Source organism: Varanus komodoensis, unplaced genomic scaffold (assembly GCF_004798865.1).
Source record: "Varanus komodoensis strain SLA01 unplaced genomic scaffold, ASM479886v1 scaffold10, whole genome shotgun sequence".
NCBI lineage: Eukaryota > Metazoa > Chordata > Lepidosauria > Squamata > Varanidae > Varanus > Varanus komodoensis.
The window spans coordinates 31,886,288-31,905,728 of NW_025335269.1; the positions used below are offsets into that span (position 1 = coordinate 31,886,288).

General features: G+C 40.4%; 1 protein-coding gene across 3 annotated transcripts in view; it reads right to left on the reverse strand.

Annotated features, from left to right (window-relative positions):
• The window catches only part of ASAP2 (ArfGAP with SH3 domain, ankyrin repeat and PH domain 2), a 109,066-nt gene extending 90,167 nt beyond the window's left edge, over nucleotides 1-18,899 (reverse strand). For 2 of the 3 annotated variants that reach the window (XM_044418386.1, XM_044418377.1), the window contains exon 1: nucleotides 18,478-18,898. In XM_044418386.1, coding sequence (XP_044274321.1) covers nucleotides 18,478-18,603 — 126 coding nt within the window. In that variant the 5' untranslated portion in view covers nucleotides 18,604-18,898. Of the gene's footprint in view, nucleotides 1-18,477 lie in introns of all 3 variants that reach the window. The other variant, XM_044418394.1, reaches the window with a different exon arrangement.
• Nucleotides 18,900-19,441: the final 542 nt, after the last annotated feature.

Here is a 19,441-nt window from a genome sequence, read left to right on the forward strand (position 1 = left end):
TTGGGAGTGGGCTCCACTGCAGTGGTGGCTGGGAAAGGAGTTCTGTGGTTGGATTTCTCCTCTAAGAACAGACCTCCGTATCTGCTCCTACCGATCCAGGGCACCCTTTCAAAGACCAGAAGACCGCTTTCTAAAAACAGTCACTGACAATTTACAGTCTATATTCACTGGACCAAAAAAATGCTTCATACAGTCTTCCAATTAGGTCTTTAGGCAAATAATAGTTTATGGAGATGCTGCAACTTACAGGCATATTCTGTATATTATGGAGCCGTTTCCTCATAATAACTTTTTGGACTGAGCTATTTTGATTTGTCCTTTAAAACTGAAATTCATGTTCAGTGGCATCATCTTATCTTGGCCATATGGCGTACTAGAGCTTTATTAGGTGCTGCGCCTTTCTTTCTTTCCAGCACTGAAGCTGACGTGTGGTTTTGTTGCTCACACAGCACACCTTCACCTAGTTTTACATAATTATATCCTTCCACTACAGACCCCAAGAACTCATACTGCTCAGAAAGGCCTCCAAACCTTCCAGAAAACTTCGGGATGGGGGGGGGAGAAATTGTAAGAGCAATCACAAAAGAGTATGTGCGGATTAGATTTCCTCCACTACACAGATATGACACACATCACTCGCTCTGACATTTCAGAAGGAATTTCCAGGCTGCAGGGTATGATGTGGGAAAATGAGAGTTCTGGCATCTCACATTTTAGCACTGTTCCCTATACTTTTCTGTCCTAGCATACAGATCACCTCAGGCTTTTGTGCTTATGCCACAAATTCTTTGAAGAAAAGAATACATGAGTTAAAAATGACAAATGGGTCATATTATGGCTAAAAACTAATGACTTTTCCCTGAGTAGCTGATGGTATGGCATGGTAAATGCTATAGCATTTTATGTAGCATCATACTTATTTATACAATGTGTACTTCTTTTGTCAGGACCACCTCAATATAGCTTACACTATAGAATGCCGGAATATACTAGAATGGAATGCATCCAATGTTGCATGGGTGGCCCTTTCCTCACACAATGGGAGCTTCCTTTCCCCTCCTACCCCTTCCAGCTGCTCAGTCTTCATTAGAGAGTCCCCAACTCTATGGAACAGTTTTTGAGCACATACTGGAAACTGCTGAGGAAAGGGGCAATGTATTCCTTCAGTGGTGCCATTCCATTGGCAAAAGGGCACCACTGGATAGAAACCAATGTATAACCTTCACAGATCCCCAGAACATGATTCCATGTTTAAGGCTGCAGTCTTGTGTCTTGGGAATACTCCTCAATGAACTCAATGGGGTTTACTTCTGGGTATACATGTTCAGCATCTGTTGCAATGTTTGGGTTTGGCATTACTGATGATTGGTTTATCAAGTTTATGCATCAGCACTAGGCACTTCTCAAGAATACTGGCACTGATGTCTTTATGAGTCCTTAGAATTAATTCAGCACTAAGAAAAAATAAATGCAAGCCCTCTACGGAACAAAATCAACAAACTGACCGTATTCATAATTTCTGTCTATTCAGTTTGGCATTTATATATGATAATCTAAATAAGTAGGTGCAGCTGTTTGCAGGCTGCACTCTTAGTAACTGCACTGTATCTCAGAGCAGCAATTACTTCCTGGGGATTTTTGAGAACACTCCTGAAGTTCAATTGTAACTGTATTTTTAGTATGCTACTTTATTTGATTCTGTGAAGCAGCCAAATATTTGAGTTATATACATAATTTGGGCAAAATCTGGGTTTCTGATACTACTAGTGCAAAAGGGCAACTGTACAGTATCCAATCACAGAGCTAAAATAATATTATGAGCAGTTCTCCTTGATTTCTCATGAGTGAAATAGCAATAACGGTAGTTCATCTTTATGTAGGGCTCCTCCACATGTACCACTGGTAACAGTGTGAAATCAGGATTTCCAGTTGTGTGGAGAAACCTAAGGATGCATCGTAGTACATGCTGCACTCTGATGAACTCGTGGAGGATAGATGTGGGCTCAACAGGAGCAACTCCACTTCGTCCTCCCTGTGAACAATATAATATACACATGGACCAAGTAAGTGAAAGAAGATGTTGCTCAATGTTCTACAGAACCTAAGGCACATACCCCACAGCGACATATAAAGCACATATGATCATGTCCAATTCACAACCCCAAATGTGAATGTGAGCAGGAACACAGTGCTCAGGAAATGTTTGCTATGATTTCAAGCTGCATTTCTGTCGAAAAGTGGGTATTTGTACAAATCCCCTACAAATATGTATTCCCATACTTCTGTCTATGATGGAAATGTATACTTTCATTTTGGAAAATGTGTATGTTAAAAAAATGTGATTATCTTAAAATGGAAAAAGTTGCACGCTTTTAAAAATGCATTATTTTTCTTGATTGAAAAATACACATATTCCTCAATTGAAATGAAAGATAATGGTGTTTGGGAATATAAACAGGGAGAATCTGTATCAAGGAAGAATATGAAGAAACTCAGCAATCTTTCAGGAGGGTTCTATATGCATCTTTGCACCTCTTTTCCTCACACGCAGACATAATTTATACTTCTTTGAAAAGAGGCAGACCCAACATTAAATGTGCAAGCAGTATGAACCTTCCTTGGGGATGATGTGTAAAAATATGTATGTAGCACTTGCTTCTCTGTACATGTGGGTTAAAATTGGAGTAGGAAGCAGGTCCCTAAAGATTTGGCTCTGGTTTTTTATGCCTATATCACACCATTGAAAAAGGAAAAAAGGGGGGAAGAGTAAAGAAGATGGAAGATTTATATCAGTGAAAGGAGACTGAGGATGGCATTGCACTGACTAAAAAAGAAAATCCTTGCTGTCTTTGTTACCAGAGCATTATCTTCTACTATTAAGGAGGTCAATCCAACAGACACAGAAGAAGTCACTTCTTATGAAGGGCAACAGACTTCCTCATTACCCTAGGAAAAAAATGAAACAAATAACTAAAACCAAGGAATATTTGATATATGATGCAAGTCAGGGGCCAGATCAGGGAGGTATACACAGGGAATTTCCACTCTTTTGCCTTTGTTCAGAAAGTAATCCAGTCTGATTGATACGGATTAAAATGATTAGTGAATGTATGTTGCTTCCTAAATGGCCTTCCTCAAAATAGATTTCACTAGAACTGTATTTTTTTTAAAGAAAGGAAGTTTTCACTGAAAATGTGCCACAGCAAATAAAGCATGCTAGAAGTTCACTTTGCTTTCACGCCCTCTTATTCCTCTCCTTGTGTCTTTTAAACTATATAACAAAAGCTTTTCAGGAATGCACAACTAATTTGTTCCACTATAATCTCCTCAGCTGTTTTGAGGCAGTCGCATACATACTTAACATAATGCCTAGACAAAATTATAGACTTCCAACAGGAGAAAAAAACCCTACAGTGATAATCTACTCTCTACTCTGGTGAAAAAAATAGGGGGGGTGGGGTCTCTGCACAGCAGGTGGTTTTATACAGCACACTGCAATTCCTAAACAATGCTGAGGATTAAAAAATCAAGTCACAGCCTACGTGCTAATTTCTGGCTTTTGTTGGTTTAAAGTCAGATGCTAACACTGAGGATGCAGCTGCAGGAATTGACATTAAAGTAACATGACTGCCACAAACAGCTGTAACACTTGTGCAAATGCACTATATTCCACTGGAAATTCTTAGAAAAACTTTTAAATTGTTAGCCAATCATTAAAAACGTCTGAGGGGGAAAAATCACTGGAGGACTAAACAGTACTAAAACAGTAAAGAATATACCCTCCATTTGACTGTTATATTACATTCTCCTCACTCTTCTCCACCTTGTAAAATCAGTGACTTCCCAAGGCAATTCCTGCCCATGGCTTATGAATTCTTAAACACAACTTCCCTGCCAAATGAATGAACTCTGCTGTTTAATAATGACATCATGACTAATAAATAGATGTGCATCCTGTTGTCCATGTTGCTGTGTTGCCATAGAACAAACAGCCTGCCTACTGAATCCCTCTGGAATGAGTGTTGGGTCATTGTCAGTGTACGTGGCTTCAACAACGTGTTTCACGAGGAAATATTCAGACATATTGCAATGGTACATAGGATAAAACCAGTGGGTAGGATGCTACAGCCTTTTACTGATTTTATCACATAAAAGCTAATTCCTTAAAAAAAACATACAGAAGGGGCTGTATTTGTGCAAACCCAAAAGCAGCTGACAAGGCAGACACATAATTATAGAAATAGGATATAAACTGTAGAAAGCTCCCCACTACCAACAATTTTCAAGTTTAGCAGGGTTGTAGATCGGATGCAGTACAATAGCAGCATCTTGGACTCCAGTCCAACCTGGGAAACCTATGGCTTTCCAATAAATAACATATTTCAATTTTTTATGAATATGGTAGCTCTGTTTAAAGGCAGTATGAAATTTGAGTATAATTATGATGTTGTTTAATGTGCAAGGACACATTATTATACCAAGCCACATTTTATTTTGTAAGATTGTCCTATGTTTATCCTATGTATGACCCTGATTGATTTGTTCATTGTTCCCTTTGTTGTGCTCTGTTGCACAACACGAGGCATGTTGTGCTCTGTCTGCTTTGGGACATGCAACTCCAGATACTTCATCCAGTAATTAATACAGCTAACAACTCTGTACGTACCACAATATTGAGCAACAGGAATTAATCTAACCTCAAAAAAGTGCATCTGTACAATGCTATGCCTAACACTATACCAGCAAAATTAACTGACACCTTTAACAGAAAAGAATTTGAAGAAAATATTTATGTATACAACCCTTTCCTATGATACTTCAGATCACCAATAAATAAGAGAGAATAAAAAACCGTGGACAGAAAAGATTATCTGGTGATGGTCACATGCAAGGTCTCTGCAATGTTTGTTTTCTTGCCTGACACAAACCTGGCCTACATGTACAAAAAAAGCAAGCTGGATGCCCTGTTGTAATAAAAAGTGAGAGTGCTGGAGCAGCAAGTGTCCTTCCTCAAGGGGATAAGAGAAGACAAAGGGTACAGAGCAGTGGAACGACAACAGCAAAGTGACAAGCAAGAGTTAGAAAAGCAGCAGCTGGCTGAAGCAAAAGAGGAGAATCCTGAGGCAAGGGGAAATAAAGTAAAGGAAACTCATTGGAAAAGGGTGACAGTTAGGAGCAGAACTAGACTCTGAATCAGCGGAAACAGCCTGCAATGGACGCATTACAGGGCACGCCATGCAACAGCAAGCAAGAAGCTGAAGGTCAGTCAAGCAGAGGCAATGATATTCAAACCTACAACAACAACAAGGGAAGAGCAGCAGTTGTGAGAGACTCTCTGCTGGAAGGGGTGGAATCCTAAGTATGTCACAAAGGCCTGTGGATTCACCAGGTATGCTGTCTCCCTGGAGGGTGGATTAGAGATGCACCTGAAAGGTGCAAGTCCACTGATTTCTATCCCTTCTCATCCATGCAGGAAAATATGATATTGCCAAGTGAAGCTCTGAAGAAATCATGTCAGACTTTGAAGCTTTGGGAAGGAAACTCAAGAACTTTGGGGCTGTCATAGTTTTCTCAATCATCTTTCTAGTACTTAGAAAAGGAATAGAAAGAGAAATGAAAATACTCTGGGTGGGTGCTATGAAAGGGGTGCCAATGCAAGAGATTTGGATTCCAGGACCTTGAGTTATGCTTTCTGGAAGAGGGTCTGCTAGCAAGGGAGGAGTTGCGCCTTACAAGGACTAGGAAGAATGCGTTTGGCCACAACCTGAAAAAAAATCAAGAGGACTTTAAATACTACAAGGGAAAGAGAAACTTGAATAAAGGCTTATATACCACAATGGAGAAAACAGTTCTAAAAGCACCCAATAATAGTTTTCCAAAATAAAGTAGGAAGAGAGCTAGACTATAAAGCATGTTGTCTTCAGTATCTATACTAATGTCCAGAGTATGGAACACAAGCAGCATGAACTTGGGTTCTTAATGCAGGATGGCAAATATGATTTGTCAGATTAACTGAAACTTGGTGCAATGATTCCCATGCTGGAATTCAGCAATTGAAGGAGATCAAGAAGAACAGAAGGAGCAGAAAGGGAGGCAGACATACTCTATGTTGCAGATTCATATTTCTGCACAGAAATACAGGAGGATGAGCTTAGTAGCCCCATTGAGTATATCTGTATTAAAGTAAAGCAAAGAATAAAAGGAACTGGAGTCTACTATTTACTACCCAGGCAGGCCGGATAAATGGGCATGGTGGGCCAGATCCGGCCCGCAGGCCATAGTTTGAGGACCCATGAACTAGAGAATCAGCAATCCTTGGTGTGATTCTAACTAACAGGGAGTGACATAGTGGACAAACTGGCTGTTAAAGGATCTCTGGGGGAAAGTGACCATGGCACACATGAAATAGTGATTCTAAAGGATACAAAAGCCAAGTATATCCAAATGTATACCCTGAATTTTAGGAAAACCAATTCTAATAAACTCAGAACAATGATACATAAGATCCCATGAAAAGTTACTCTAATGAGGAAAGGAGTCCAAGATGGGTGGGAATTTTTTAAAAAAGTATAGTCAATAGGTATATTTACAAGCAATTTCAACAAGAAAAAAGAGAGAGGACAGCAGAAGAAATCTAGGTGACATCCCAAAAAGCTTATACATAATCTGAAACGGGGGTGGGGGGGGGACGTCTATAGGAAGTGGAGGAAAGGCCTGGCTCCAAATGAAGAGTGTAGCAGTAGCACAGAACTGCAGGGATGATATCAGGAAGTCTAAAGCTGCAATTGAGTTGAGGTTAGCAACGGTTCTTACAAGCAAGGACAAAGCCTTACTTCACAGGCATAGTAAAAGACAGTGGCGAAAATGTAGTTCATCTACTCAGTAGGGATGGCAAAATGATAACAGATGACAAAGGAAAGGCAGAAGTGCTCAATTCCTACTTTGGCTCAGTCTTCTCCCAAAAGATGGTTTATGACTCCCCTAGCAAAGATGAAGTAGATGCTGAAGATGCAGGAGTGCAGCTTGAGATTGATAGGCAAATGGTCAAGGAACACCTCCTTACTTTGAATGAGTTTAAAACTCTAGGACTCAAAAAACTGCATCTTAGGGTAGTACATGAACTGGCTAAACAACTTTCATAACCACTGTCTATTATCTTTGAGAAATAATGGAGGTTGGGTAACGTGCCAGGTGACTGGAGGAGGGCTGATGTTGGCCCTATCTTCAAAAAAAGAAAAAAGGACGAGTCTGGGAATTACAGAACACTTAGTCAGATATAAATCCTTGGAAAAAATCTTCAACAGATTATAAAGCAGCAAACACCTTGAAAACAATGTAGTGACTACTAAAAGCCAATATAGATTTGCCAAGAACACATCCTACCAGACTAATCTGATCTCAATTTTTGATCAGGTAATTTCTGTTGTCATGTATAGGTGTGAAAGATGGACAGTGAAGAAAGCTGACAGAAAGAAAATTGATCCTTTCAAAACATGGCACCAGAGGAGATCTTTGCAAATACTCAGGGTTGACAGAAAGATGAACAAGTAATCCCTAGGTCAAATCTGGCCAGAACATTCCCTGGCAGCAAAAATGACAAAACTGAAGCTGATATAATTCAAGCACATCAAGAGAAAGCAAGACTCACTGGAAAAGACAATGTCACTAGAAAAAGTCAAAGACAGGAGGAGGAAGGGGTGGGGGGAGGAGAAAGCCAAATATGAGATTGATCAATTCCATAAAGGAAGGCACAGACTTAAATTTATAAGCATGTCTGTCAAGGATAGTACATTTTGGAGGGAATTCATTCAAAGGGTTTCTGTAAGTCAATGACAACTTGATGTCACAAACTTCCTTGGTAGACTGTGGGAACACTGTAAACATATCATGACTTCAGCTAAGTTTTGACAAAGTACCCTATGATGTCCCGATTAGCAAACCAACTAAAAGTGGGATAGATGAAACAACTATTAGGTGGATTCACAGTTAGCTACAAAATCAGACTCAAAGGGTACTTAGCAGTGGCACCTTCTCAAACTGCAGGGGAAGTAACAAGTAGGGACTATCAAGTTCAATACTGAGCCAGTGCTCTTTTATTAAATTAATTTTATTAATGATCTGGATGGAGTGCAGAATATTTATCAGATATGCAGATCAACCAAATTAGGTAGAATATTTGATATTCTGGAAGAAATAAACAAATTTCAACGTGATCTTGATAGGGTGGATCATTGAGCTAAAATCAGGAGGATGAAATTTAATAGGGAAAAATGCCAAGTTCTGAACCCAGGAAAGAGAAACCAAATGTATAATTATAAGATGGGGGATATTTGGAATTGTTAAAGATCACAAGCTGAATGAGACTCAAGGCTGCAATGCTGCAAAAGGCAAATATTATTACATTAATACAAGAATCACTTTCAAATATACAAGGTACTATATCACCTCAAGTCAGCACAGGTTAGAACTCATCTTGAGTAATGTGTTCAGTTCTGGGCACCATAGTTCAAGAAAGGTGCAGACAAACTGGAAAAGTGTCAGAGGAAGGCAACCAAGATGACCAGGAAACTGGCAATAAAGTCCTATGAGAAAAAAGACTGGAAGAAATGGGCATGTTTAGTCTTGAGAAGATTGATAGCACTCTTCAAGTACTGGAAAGGTTGTCATACAGAGAGGGCCAGGATCTCTTCTCATATCATCTCAGAACATAGGAAATAGAATAATGGGCTCAAGTTAAAGAAATCCAGATTCCAGCTGAACAGCATGAAAAAGTTCCTGTTAAAGCCATAAGACAATGGAACCAAATACTTAGGGAGGCTGTAGGCTCTCCCACACTAGAGGTGTTCAAATGCAGCAGAACAGCCATCTGTTAGGTTACCTGGAGTCCAGCACTGAGCAGAGATTGGACCCAATGGCCTCACAGGCTCCTTCCAGCTCTTACTATTCCATGATTCTATGGCCTCCATTCCTTTCTGCTACCTTCCAAGAGATCAAATCCAAACACAGCCTTAAGACTTTGCACAATCAGTGTATTGTGAAACTCGAAGTCAGCTTCAGTGTTGAAATGAAAACTGTTCCCAAGAGGCATCATCACACAGAAGACTAAAATGAAAAGGTAAATCTAACTCCAAAAATTCTGCTGCAGTATAAAATGTGATCAAATTAGATTATACTAATGACGTAATCCTTTGCCTATTTACTTAGTAGCTAGCTCCACTATGTTCAATGGGGCCTGCTGCCAAATAAGTATGCACTGGACCGTAGCCCAAATAAGACAGGCTAATAAAATTCAGGCCAATAAATATTTAATTATCACCCCCTAACTAATAACAGGCTGGAAGATGACCTCACAGACTGCCATCCAAAGGCTAAGCACACATATCCAAGCCACAGTGCAGCTTTTAAAAGGAGACTGGGATTTGGTACTAAAATTCTTTGAAGGGAAACATGGGAGGAACTGGAAACTGTGCACTAGCAGTCATTTTCCTAAACTTCTTTTAAAACTCAGTTTTCATGTTGCTAATCTGAGTTTTCCAACATCCCATTCATGTCCTGGATGCTCCTTTCTTGGGCTGTCTTGTTTTTCCTAGAATTTATTCAACTGTCCTGCTCGCTTGTTCAGTAACTTCCCATTTCCTTATTTCATCATAACAATAAGCTATTGGAAAGCATGGCATACACTGCCCTACTACCTTTGATACAAACAAAGATACACTTCTATAACAGTTTTGTGTTTAGTTATTGTAATGCGTTCACTGTGGCTAGCTGAAACACATATGCAGTCCTCTCTCTCCTCAAATCCTTGCCAGAGGCTTGGGGAAGCCTTTAGAAGCAAATATGGAGGCTGTCCCAGGAGGAGGGCAAGGGGAAGTACCACTGCACATGCAAGAATCGGTTCATGCAATGTTGGTTGGAACTGTTCTATGCTGGACTTGGCATGCCACTAGCATTCTGCACTGGGATGAAAATACATGAATTCAGTGAGTGGCATTGTGCATACACTGCTCAGCAGAAGCTGGAACATCTAGAAATCAAAGAGGACCAGCTTTTCGCAAGGCAGTCATGCACCAGATGAGTTACAAGGAAAGGCCCTTTTTACATTACAAAAGAAAGTCCTTCCAATTTTAAAAGTATGGCTCAGTTAAGACAAGCAAGATTTCTACTCCATCTACTGCCTTTTCATCCATGATAAGCATGATTTAGAAGTCTGCTACAGTTCCTTGAATTAATTCACTTTCTAATTAGCCAGAATGGCTTGCACTTTTAGTCCCTTTAAAGTACTAAATACTGCTATGAAATCCACCCTACTGCAGTTATCGCCATTAACTAAAAAGAACCCAAGGACATTGTTCTAAGATTCTTCTGGTATTCTCTTCCCCACCAGAATTGCCACTGCCAGTATATGTGTATATTGTAACAATTTCCACAGAAGCCATCTCAGTGGAAAAGGAGTTTAATTCCTGAGTGGATGCAGAAATAAAATAGAATTATAGCATTTCTGTCAGAAGTGGAGGTTAATGAGTGAAGAATGTTATCTTCATAGTATTAAAAATAGCATCTAACAACTATGTTGTCATGCATGATTCTCTTTTAATACATGTTCTAGTGGTATCCCACATTCTTATTGTTGTTTGAGGGTCATTGTTTTTTTCTTTGAATTTCTAAATCTGAATGGTCTTAAAAAAGTTTTTTTAAGTTCACAAAAAGCTATCAATACTATTGAAGTCTCACGTACTGTTGCAGCTTTTTGTAAGTAACAGTTCTAACTCTTTAATAACCAAGATGTGGTTTTAGTTAAGACTTGTACAAATGTCATTAGGAATTTGGCCAAACTTCAATAGGAAGAAATGCTAAAAGAGGGAGAGAGGAGAAAATAGTAATTCTTTTGCATCTTTAGATCTTAATTGTGTCACTATTTTATGAGTTTAAGAAATCCCCATTAAAATTAACATTTCACCATGGCCACCACATTCCTTGTTTGTTTTCAGTCCAAAAAATAGGCATCAAATGTTAAAAGGCTTTTTACTTAAGATTTAATCAGATGACCCTGTTGGTGTCGGGAAAGAAAATGGGACCCTTACTAAGGTTGTCTTTCAGCATGGTTTTGAGATATGTTTCAAAAGCAGGACATGCACTCAGCTATCCAGTTAACAAAGTTTTGCCTGCACACATCTGAACGGCAACATAATGCATTAATTTAACTACTCTAAATCCAGCACTTAACTAAATTCAGATTTCCAGCCACATACTCAGTTCAAAGTTGGGAAAAGATCCAATAAATCATGCTAGCTACTTCTCAGCTGTGTCACATTTGTACACATCTCAATGCATAAGTTTCAAGATGCACATTTGTAAAATGTAATGCTGTGAATGACCCTGAGACATCTGACAGGGCTAACCAAGTCTAAAATGCTGAGAATGTTTCTCTCCTCCAGAAGCTTGATCAACAGGTTTTTCTTTTGTATTCTGTCTTAACTGATTATTAAGTCTAGGATCAGAAAGGAATCACCTTCAGGTTAAACCCACGGTTCCCTGGAGCAACTGTTCTTGAACCTTCTGGTTTATGCTTAAATGTGTTACTTTAACTTCAGGGAACTCCTCTGTGGTACATCTCAGTCCTTCACACACTCTTGCTCAAAGTATAACATAATATAGATGCTATGAACCAAATCAACGAGGAGTATTCAGTATAGAGGATCTTGTCTTGGTTTAAGCAAAATTGACCAAAGAACATCACTTCCATAAATATACTCAAGCATATCACCCTGTCTACATGTTTACTGATACTCTCATAAACTCTAAAAAGTTGGCAAGACCTTTGTGGAAGCCATGTTGATTCTTTCTCAACAGGGCTTCTTTTATAAAATTAAACATACTAATTTTGTGTTTAATACTGTTTTCAAGCAATTTACTCAGGAGAGATGTTAAGCTAAGCAGCCTGTAATTTCCTGGACCCCTTTTTAAAAATTGGTGTTAAGCCATTCTCCATTCCTCTGCTACAGAGGCTTATGTTAAGGACACATTACCTATTTATTTCTGTTAGAAAATCAGTGATTTCATTCTTGAGTTCTTTAAATACTCTCTGATGCATACCATCTGGGCCTGCTCATTTATTTACTTTCAGTTTATCAGTAAGGTTTTTCATCTTTTGTCTCTACTACTTGCCTCAATTCTCAGATTCCCTTTCTGAAAACATCATTTCGGGCACAGGTATCTGCCCTATATCTTCTGTCAGAAGACAGATTAAAAGAATTATTTCTGTTTCTCTGTGATCTCTTTATCCTTCTTTAATATTCCTTTAACTTCATTATTGTACAACAATCCAACTGGCTCTCTAGCTGGCTTCCTGCTTCTGATATAATTAAACATTCTTTCTTGTTGGCCTTGATATTAGTGATATGCTCTCCAAAATGTCATTTTTATGTCTCTTATTGTCCGTTTGCTTCGCTTTTATGCAACCTTGTGCTCCCTTTTGTTTTTCTATTTGGGTTTAGTTTAAAAGCTGTTCTGCCATCTTATTTATGTTTTGCACTATCAGCCAAATAATCCTTCCTTCCTCCCTTTGCCATCTTCTCATCCATGTATTGAGACTCTTCAGCTTCACCTCGCTGGCTGACCCTCTGTATGAAAAAGCTAGCATTTCAGAGAAAACCATCTAGATAGTCCTAGATTTCAATTTTCCACCTAGCAACCTGAACCTGCCTTCATCATATTACAACTACATTTCCTGATGTCACCAGTACCAATATGGACCATGACCACTGACTCTACCCCAGCACTATCTACAAACGTATCTAGAAAACCAGGCTATCTGCAACCTTTGCACCAAGCAGACAATTTAACATGTGGTCTACATATTCATCACAAGCCCATCAGTCTATGTATCTAATGATCAAACCATCCACTACTACAAATCCCCTGCTTCTCAGAGGCACATTCTTGGTATGAGATTATATTTGCTTAAAAAGGTCCATTCTAAGGGATCATTTCTCTCTTCTTCAGGAAGTTGCCTTCCTTCCTCATTCCTCATGACAGCAGAGGAACTGTCACCCTAAAACTGATGAGATCATCCTCCAATCTCTCTGCATCTATTAGATTTTCCAGGTCAGCAACCTTGGCTTCAAGGAAATTAACTTATTTCCTGAGAGCCAGGAGCTCATTACACTAAGCACACGGCCAAAACTTCTGTCCAACTGGCAGATACTTATATGTGAGGCACTCACTGCATAACCCCCACACCACTGCTGCCTTTTTACACTTACAGCTCTTGTTGTTTTATTGTTATTATTGGCTCTGTTTGCCTGAAAACCTAAGTTGTTTACGAGGAGAAATTGCTTGTTTATATTTATAGGTATTTATTTATAGTTGCTTCCTATGACATGGGAAAAAAAGAGTTGACTGCCTTGACTTCCTCTTCCTGTTGCTAAACTCCCATGGGTACTTAACTCACCTGTGTGGTAGCTAGCACATAATCAACGGGGCTTGGAGAACTGGCTTCTGTGAAAGCCTGTCTCCTTACATATCCCTAGCCCAACTGGCACAGCTGCTGCTGCAACCGATCAGATTAGAGGGCTTCATTTGTTACAATGCTAACATTACAAACCTACAATAAAAGACACAAAAAACCCTATCACTACAACAAGAGAATATAAATAAAATAATTGCCTATACTCCAAAACTTGTACATATAACCATGTCAGTAACTGACACCTGACTAACATCCATGTGGAGAACAGCCAAATCTGGGTGCTATTGCCAAAAAGATTTAGCCAAGTGTAGTAGTTCCTTACACCACATTCCTCCAGGCTACCAAGAAACAAAGCCTTCACAGCCAATCTTAAATCCCTGACTGGTCAGTACTGGGGATGCAGTCATGCTGTAGTAAAGTTATAAAAGTAAAGAAAAGGTAAAGGTTTCCCCTTGACATTAAGTCCAGTCACGCCTGACTCTAGGGGGCGGTGCTCATCTCTGTTTCCTAGCCAAGGGGGGCCAGCATTTGTCTGCAGACAGTCTCCGTGGTCATGTGGCCGGCAATTATTAGTTCTTTGGCTCTGGCTCCAGTAGTGTACATAAGTGAAATAATAGTAATAATAATAATAATTTCTTGAATGTTTTAACTGTAGTACATCAGAAAAGCAGCACAAAAAGTTTCTTTAGATTAGCTGTCTTTCTGTGTGAACAAACTGCAATAGACAGGTAAGCAGGAACAAGTGCTTCAACAACTTTATAAATAGGAAGGTACAGAGTTATAATAATCTAAACTAATCACAAAACTCATCACAAAATTATTTTAAATCTCCTTCAGTGATTCTACAGTGCCCATTATTACAGGAAATGTACTAATCATGCAAACTTCAACATCCCCATTTGGAAGAACAGAGCTTCAGTCTGCACAGACATTACCTAAACAGGTATTCATTATTTTACTGACTCTTCATTTGCTGTAGCCTAGTCACTATTTTATTTTACTTGATATATATAAGCAGTCCTGCCTAGCAGTTTTTCCATGCAATATATAAAAGTAAAGTATCAGTACTTCTATAGGCCTCCATAAACTATTCCTGGGAAGGGTACATGACTTGCAACAAACTGTTGTTTCATTTTTGTAATTAGGAAAGTTATGGCCTATTTTTGTGGTAGCATCATCTGTAGACTTGAAAAACCAGTCGGGCTACTAAATGTGGGTTAGCACTGTAAAAGCTGTGAACTGTAATGCTGCAGAAGAATGGCCAAAGATTTACACTTTGAAAGCAACAGCTATTTAAGCACAATTTTGGAGTAAAATGTGCTCAATTTAATTAAGCTATTTCAGAATCTCAGCATGACCAATTTAGACCTGCTGGTATTTTGCCAACCTTGCTGAAAAAATTAATACTAGCAGAAGAACAAAGATACTGCCAATAGTGCTCTAATTAATACAGCTTGCATAATTCTACTCACTCTTGATGAACAATTCTTGACAGAGCAGTAAAATATTTGTTTTAATAGCATCAGTCTTCACTATATAGCATGAAAAGACTGGGCTATGGCAGTTTACTATTACTCCAATAAAAATAGATATACACCATCCAAAAAAACTAAAGAATACTCAAAATATTAAGGCATATTGAAGGCTCTGCCTTGGAACTAGCTTTCAACTCTACTGAGACCTGTAAACAACTTGCAGGCAGATGTAAGTATGCACTCCTAATTATACAAGCAACAAGCGTTTAGCATCCTTTTTAAAGCAATGTCTCCACAGTTGAAAACTTCCACTTATCACCATACCAGAACTGTGAATGACACTCATTCACAAATCAGGATGTTCTAAAGTCTGACTCATGCGATTAAAAAAAGAAATCTCATGATTGTAAACTACAAAGTGATAATTTGAATGCCTTCTTTATTTGCCTTTTAGTCTTTCCAACCAGTGGCTCAAGCAAGGCAAAAGTTGTTGCCTTAATAGGTATTAATGTTACAATCACATAATCAATAGTCACAATTTATGTATTTTGAATTGCATTACCCAACAGTGTAAGTTTCCCTTCTCCTCCTCCCTATTGCAGCTCTTCACATAGCCCCCCCACCTACTTCAGAGGATTTACCAACCCTCCTGTTATGAACTCAATAAACATCCAAGTGATGTTATTATCTTTAATCTTGTTTGAGTGCAAATCTGTTGGGTGAGAATTGCCTTCATACACACAGACACTCTATTTGCTAATATGAAAAGGTCCCTTTCAGTGAAAACATGCCTTCTGAAAACCTGCACATGTCTAAAAACACATTTGAAGGTTGAATGAAGTACTGCAGGCAAGGATGAATTCTATCCAGTAGCAGTATCAGCCAGTAGAAGGGTCCCACTGGATACAATCCATTGTTTTGGAATGTGCAGCTTGAATTCCCCTAGCATATACAAGAACATCTCTCTGAAATAGTATTTATCCACTGTGTGAATGTCAGATAACTAGCTTTTGTCCAAAATCAGAAGCACTATAAACACTTTTAAATCTTAAAAATAAAGTCCAGACATTCTCACAAAATCTTAAGACATGAGAAATGTTGGTAAACCATATAAGAGCGCTATTTACAGGGTTGGTGCAATGAGGGTTCTGTGTAAGAGTAGGAGGCTGGGGTGGAAGAAATTTCTTTCAACCTGGCAATTCAAAGGACACAAGAAAAATTCAAATATTAAAAAAAACATTTCATAGTTTCAGATGGTGATTAGCCAGTACTTTGCCTTTCAGAAGCCTTTCCCATCACATGGTAATCCATTTCCAGACTATTTAACCTATGTGAAAGTGACAGGAGGAAGACTCCTGTGGGAGGGAAGCTTCATGCAAGCCCTATATTACTAACCCATTTTACAGCACAATCCTATGTATGATTGTCTCTAAAGTTCCACTGTGCCCAATGGAACTTGCAGCTGTAGACAGCAAAAGCTCATCCCAACTTTTTTAAGCAGCTGATCATTCAAAGAAGCATCACATCCCAGGTTTCATTTTTCCAAAGACAACACTGTTTTTCAAGATTCTAAGAAGAGTACACATTAATAATCAGATTATAACAATTTTGGTTCTAATTTGTGTGTTCGAGCAATTGTTTTCAAAAGCTAAACAATACTTCTTCAAATCTGGAAAGACTTGTTTAAATACAACACTATGATTTTTAAGGGGTATTCAGGACCACCTGAATCCACCATTGCAAAGTTGCATAAAAGACAGACTAGACACACCAGTTGACAATATAAATCAACACTGTTATAATGCAGGCCCAGAGAGGCTGGCATTCAAATAAAATGCAAAGTAAATTTAAGAGTTTACATGGGATGAGTTGCATTCAAACCATGTTTGGACATGTCTCAAAAATTCATTTTCATGGTAGCTTCATGAGAAGCAGGACTGTATTGATCCAAGCAGTAGTCTTCTTTTTAATTAAGTCAGGAGGATTTTGCAACCACTGTTAGAATTTTTAAATCATTTGCATATTCACATTACAAATATTTATTTTTTTCATAAATCTCAACGAAGAGACATAAAGACTACCCAAAATGTTTCATAACTTCTATGCCACAAGGAAATGGTCATTACTTTTTGTAGGGGTGGTGATGAACAAAAGCAGAGTTATTAACCAGTGTGTAATTTTTTTGCTTAAAAAATACTGTGAATACTGGGAAATATGTACCTTTCACTTCTTTTGTCTGAAGAAAGACTTAAAAATATTCCAGGTCTGCCACACAACTTACAAGGAGAAAAATCAAGTGCACAGCTGCTTTAGTAAAACAAGCCCAAGTCTCAGTATTACTGGTTAAGGATCTAACTCCTTTGTTTTGGAAATAGAATATAGTTCAGTTCTTAGAAGGAACTGAGTATTGTAAACTCTATGCCCCTGAAAAATCATGAGGTGTTTAAAGAGGTGGAGGTGAAAACTTATAGATGTAATACAAATGTAGTCCCATGTTGATCTCCAATATTTACTTTATTGTATGCTCGGATGCCTTTCAATCCATCAGGTAGAAGGTGAGCACATCTCCAGTGAGTACAACCTGATTCTATGCATGTTTATACTGATGGAATCACACTAGGTTCCATGGGGCTTCTTCTCTAATTAAGTGAGGCACATGACGGCAGGTTTGGGAGAAATCTCCACTAAGCAAAGTGGAACTTAGTTCTGAGCAAATATGCTTAGGATCGAGGTGCACAAATTTTAAACCCCATGATCTCGCTGTACTTAGAACACAGTAAGTTTACTGGAGAAGGGAAAGATTAACTATTATAGATCTTCCAGCCAGCCCGCACCCACACCAAAAACAGATGCCCTCTTCTAGGTAGCAAGCACTGTTCGGGAGGGTGTGGGGGGGGGGGTCAATCACCTTTGTGCCAAGAAAATACAGCACGTTTAGAAGGGAAGACAGCACGATTAGTGAGAGATGTACCAAATACAGGTGGATACATGCCGCCCCTCTCCGCCTCAAGGGCTGAGGGAAGCCAAACCCTTTGTGGCAGAAAGGAGGTGGCGGTGGTGTTTGTTGTTATTGTTATTATTTGTCGATAAGAAAGAGACACTAAGAGCAATTCCGTGCCTTCCCCCAGAAGAAGGCGGGCAAAAAGCAAGGGAGGCAAGGAAAGGGAAACGACCGTGCTACGCTTGCTTCTTGCACGCAGGGCACAATCCCCACGGCAACAAGGGGGGGGCGAGTCGGGCACGACGCCCCTTTTGTGCCACAAGGACGCAAGTCTGAAGAACCGAAAGAGAATGGAGGGAGCGCGGGCATGGCTCGTGTCTCCATTCTTCTCCCTTCCAGACAGCCCTCCACTTTCCAGGAGGCAGGAAAGCACTCGCTCGCTCACACCCCGCACCGCACCACACACACGAGGCTGCCGAGGGGAGCCAGCGCTGGCTCCGCTGGGAAAGGACGCGCGGGCGAGCCGCCCTTCTGCAGGCCGGGCGTCGGAGGGGCTGGGCTGGGCTCTGCCCTTTCGGTGCTCTGGCGCTCACCTCCTCGATGGCCGCCACGGTGTTTCGGCACTGCACCATCCGGGTCGTGAAGTTGGAGGCAGTGGGCGACTTGTAATCCTCATTGGTCTCGGACACGAATTCCGACACGGAGATCTGGTCCGGCATGGCGGGGAGGGAGGGAAGGAAGGAAAGGGAAGGGAAAGGAGAACGGCGGGGCGGGCGGGCGGCTCCAGCAGAGGAGGGGACGGGGAAATGGGACTGGGAAGAAGGAGGAGAGAGCGAGCGAGCGAGCGAGCGAGCGAGGCAAGCAGGCAGGCAAACTGGGAGCCTCCCCGCCTCACATCGCTCGGCAGCCAGCAGCTGCTGCAGCGCTTTCTCCTTGCAACCTAGGAAGCAGCAGGCTGGCAAGCGTCAAAGGGGTTATTATTATGATCGAGAGACTCACAAGGAAATGCCCTAGTTTTGGAGTAGGATGCGGGAGGAACCAGACACACAGCTCTTCCCTCTAAACACGCACAAGGCGGCGGGGGTGGGGAGAACGGATCAGACAAACACTCCTCCCACAATAACGCACTAAGGGAGAACCCAGAGCAACGCACGCCCCTCACAACGCCAAAGGAGGCCGAGGCACAAGACACACCTCCCCGGACGCGGCGGGGGATGAAGTGGGGGGGGCAGATGTGCTCACCTCTTCGTGATCACGTATGTAGAGGAGGGGGAAATCGGGGTATGGCATGTAAAGACGCAGCCCCTTCCCCACTCCGCGCGCGCGCGCGAGCGCGGACGGAATAGATGACCGGGGAAGATCTGTTCAGATCGTCCTTCTCAAAGTGTTGTTTCATACAGCGTGTTTTAAAAATAAGTGTTTGTGCTACACTTGCACTGCAGCCTTTCCAAGGAGATCGGGACAACACACATGGTTCTCTCCCATTCCCACTCCCCCACACCCATTTTTTTTTTATCACAACAGTCCTGTGAAGTAAGTTAGGCCAAGCTGGTAGCA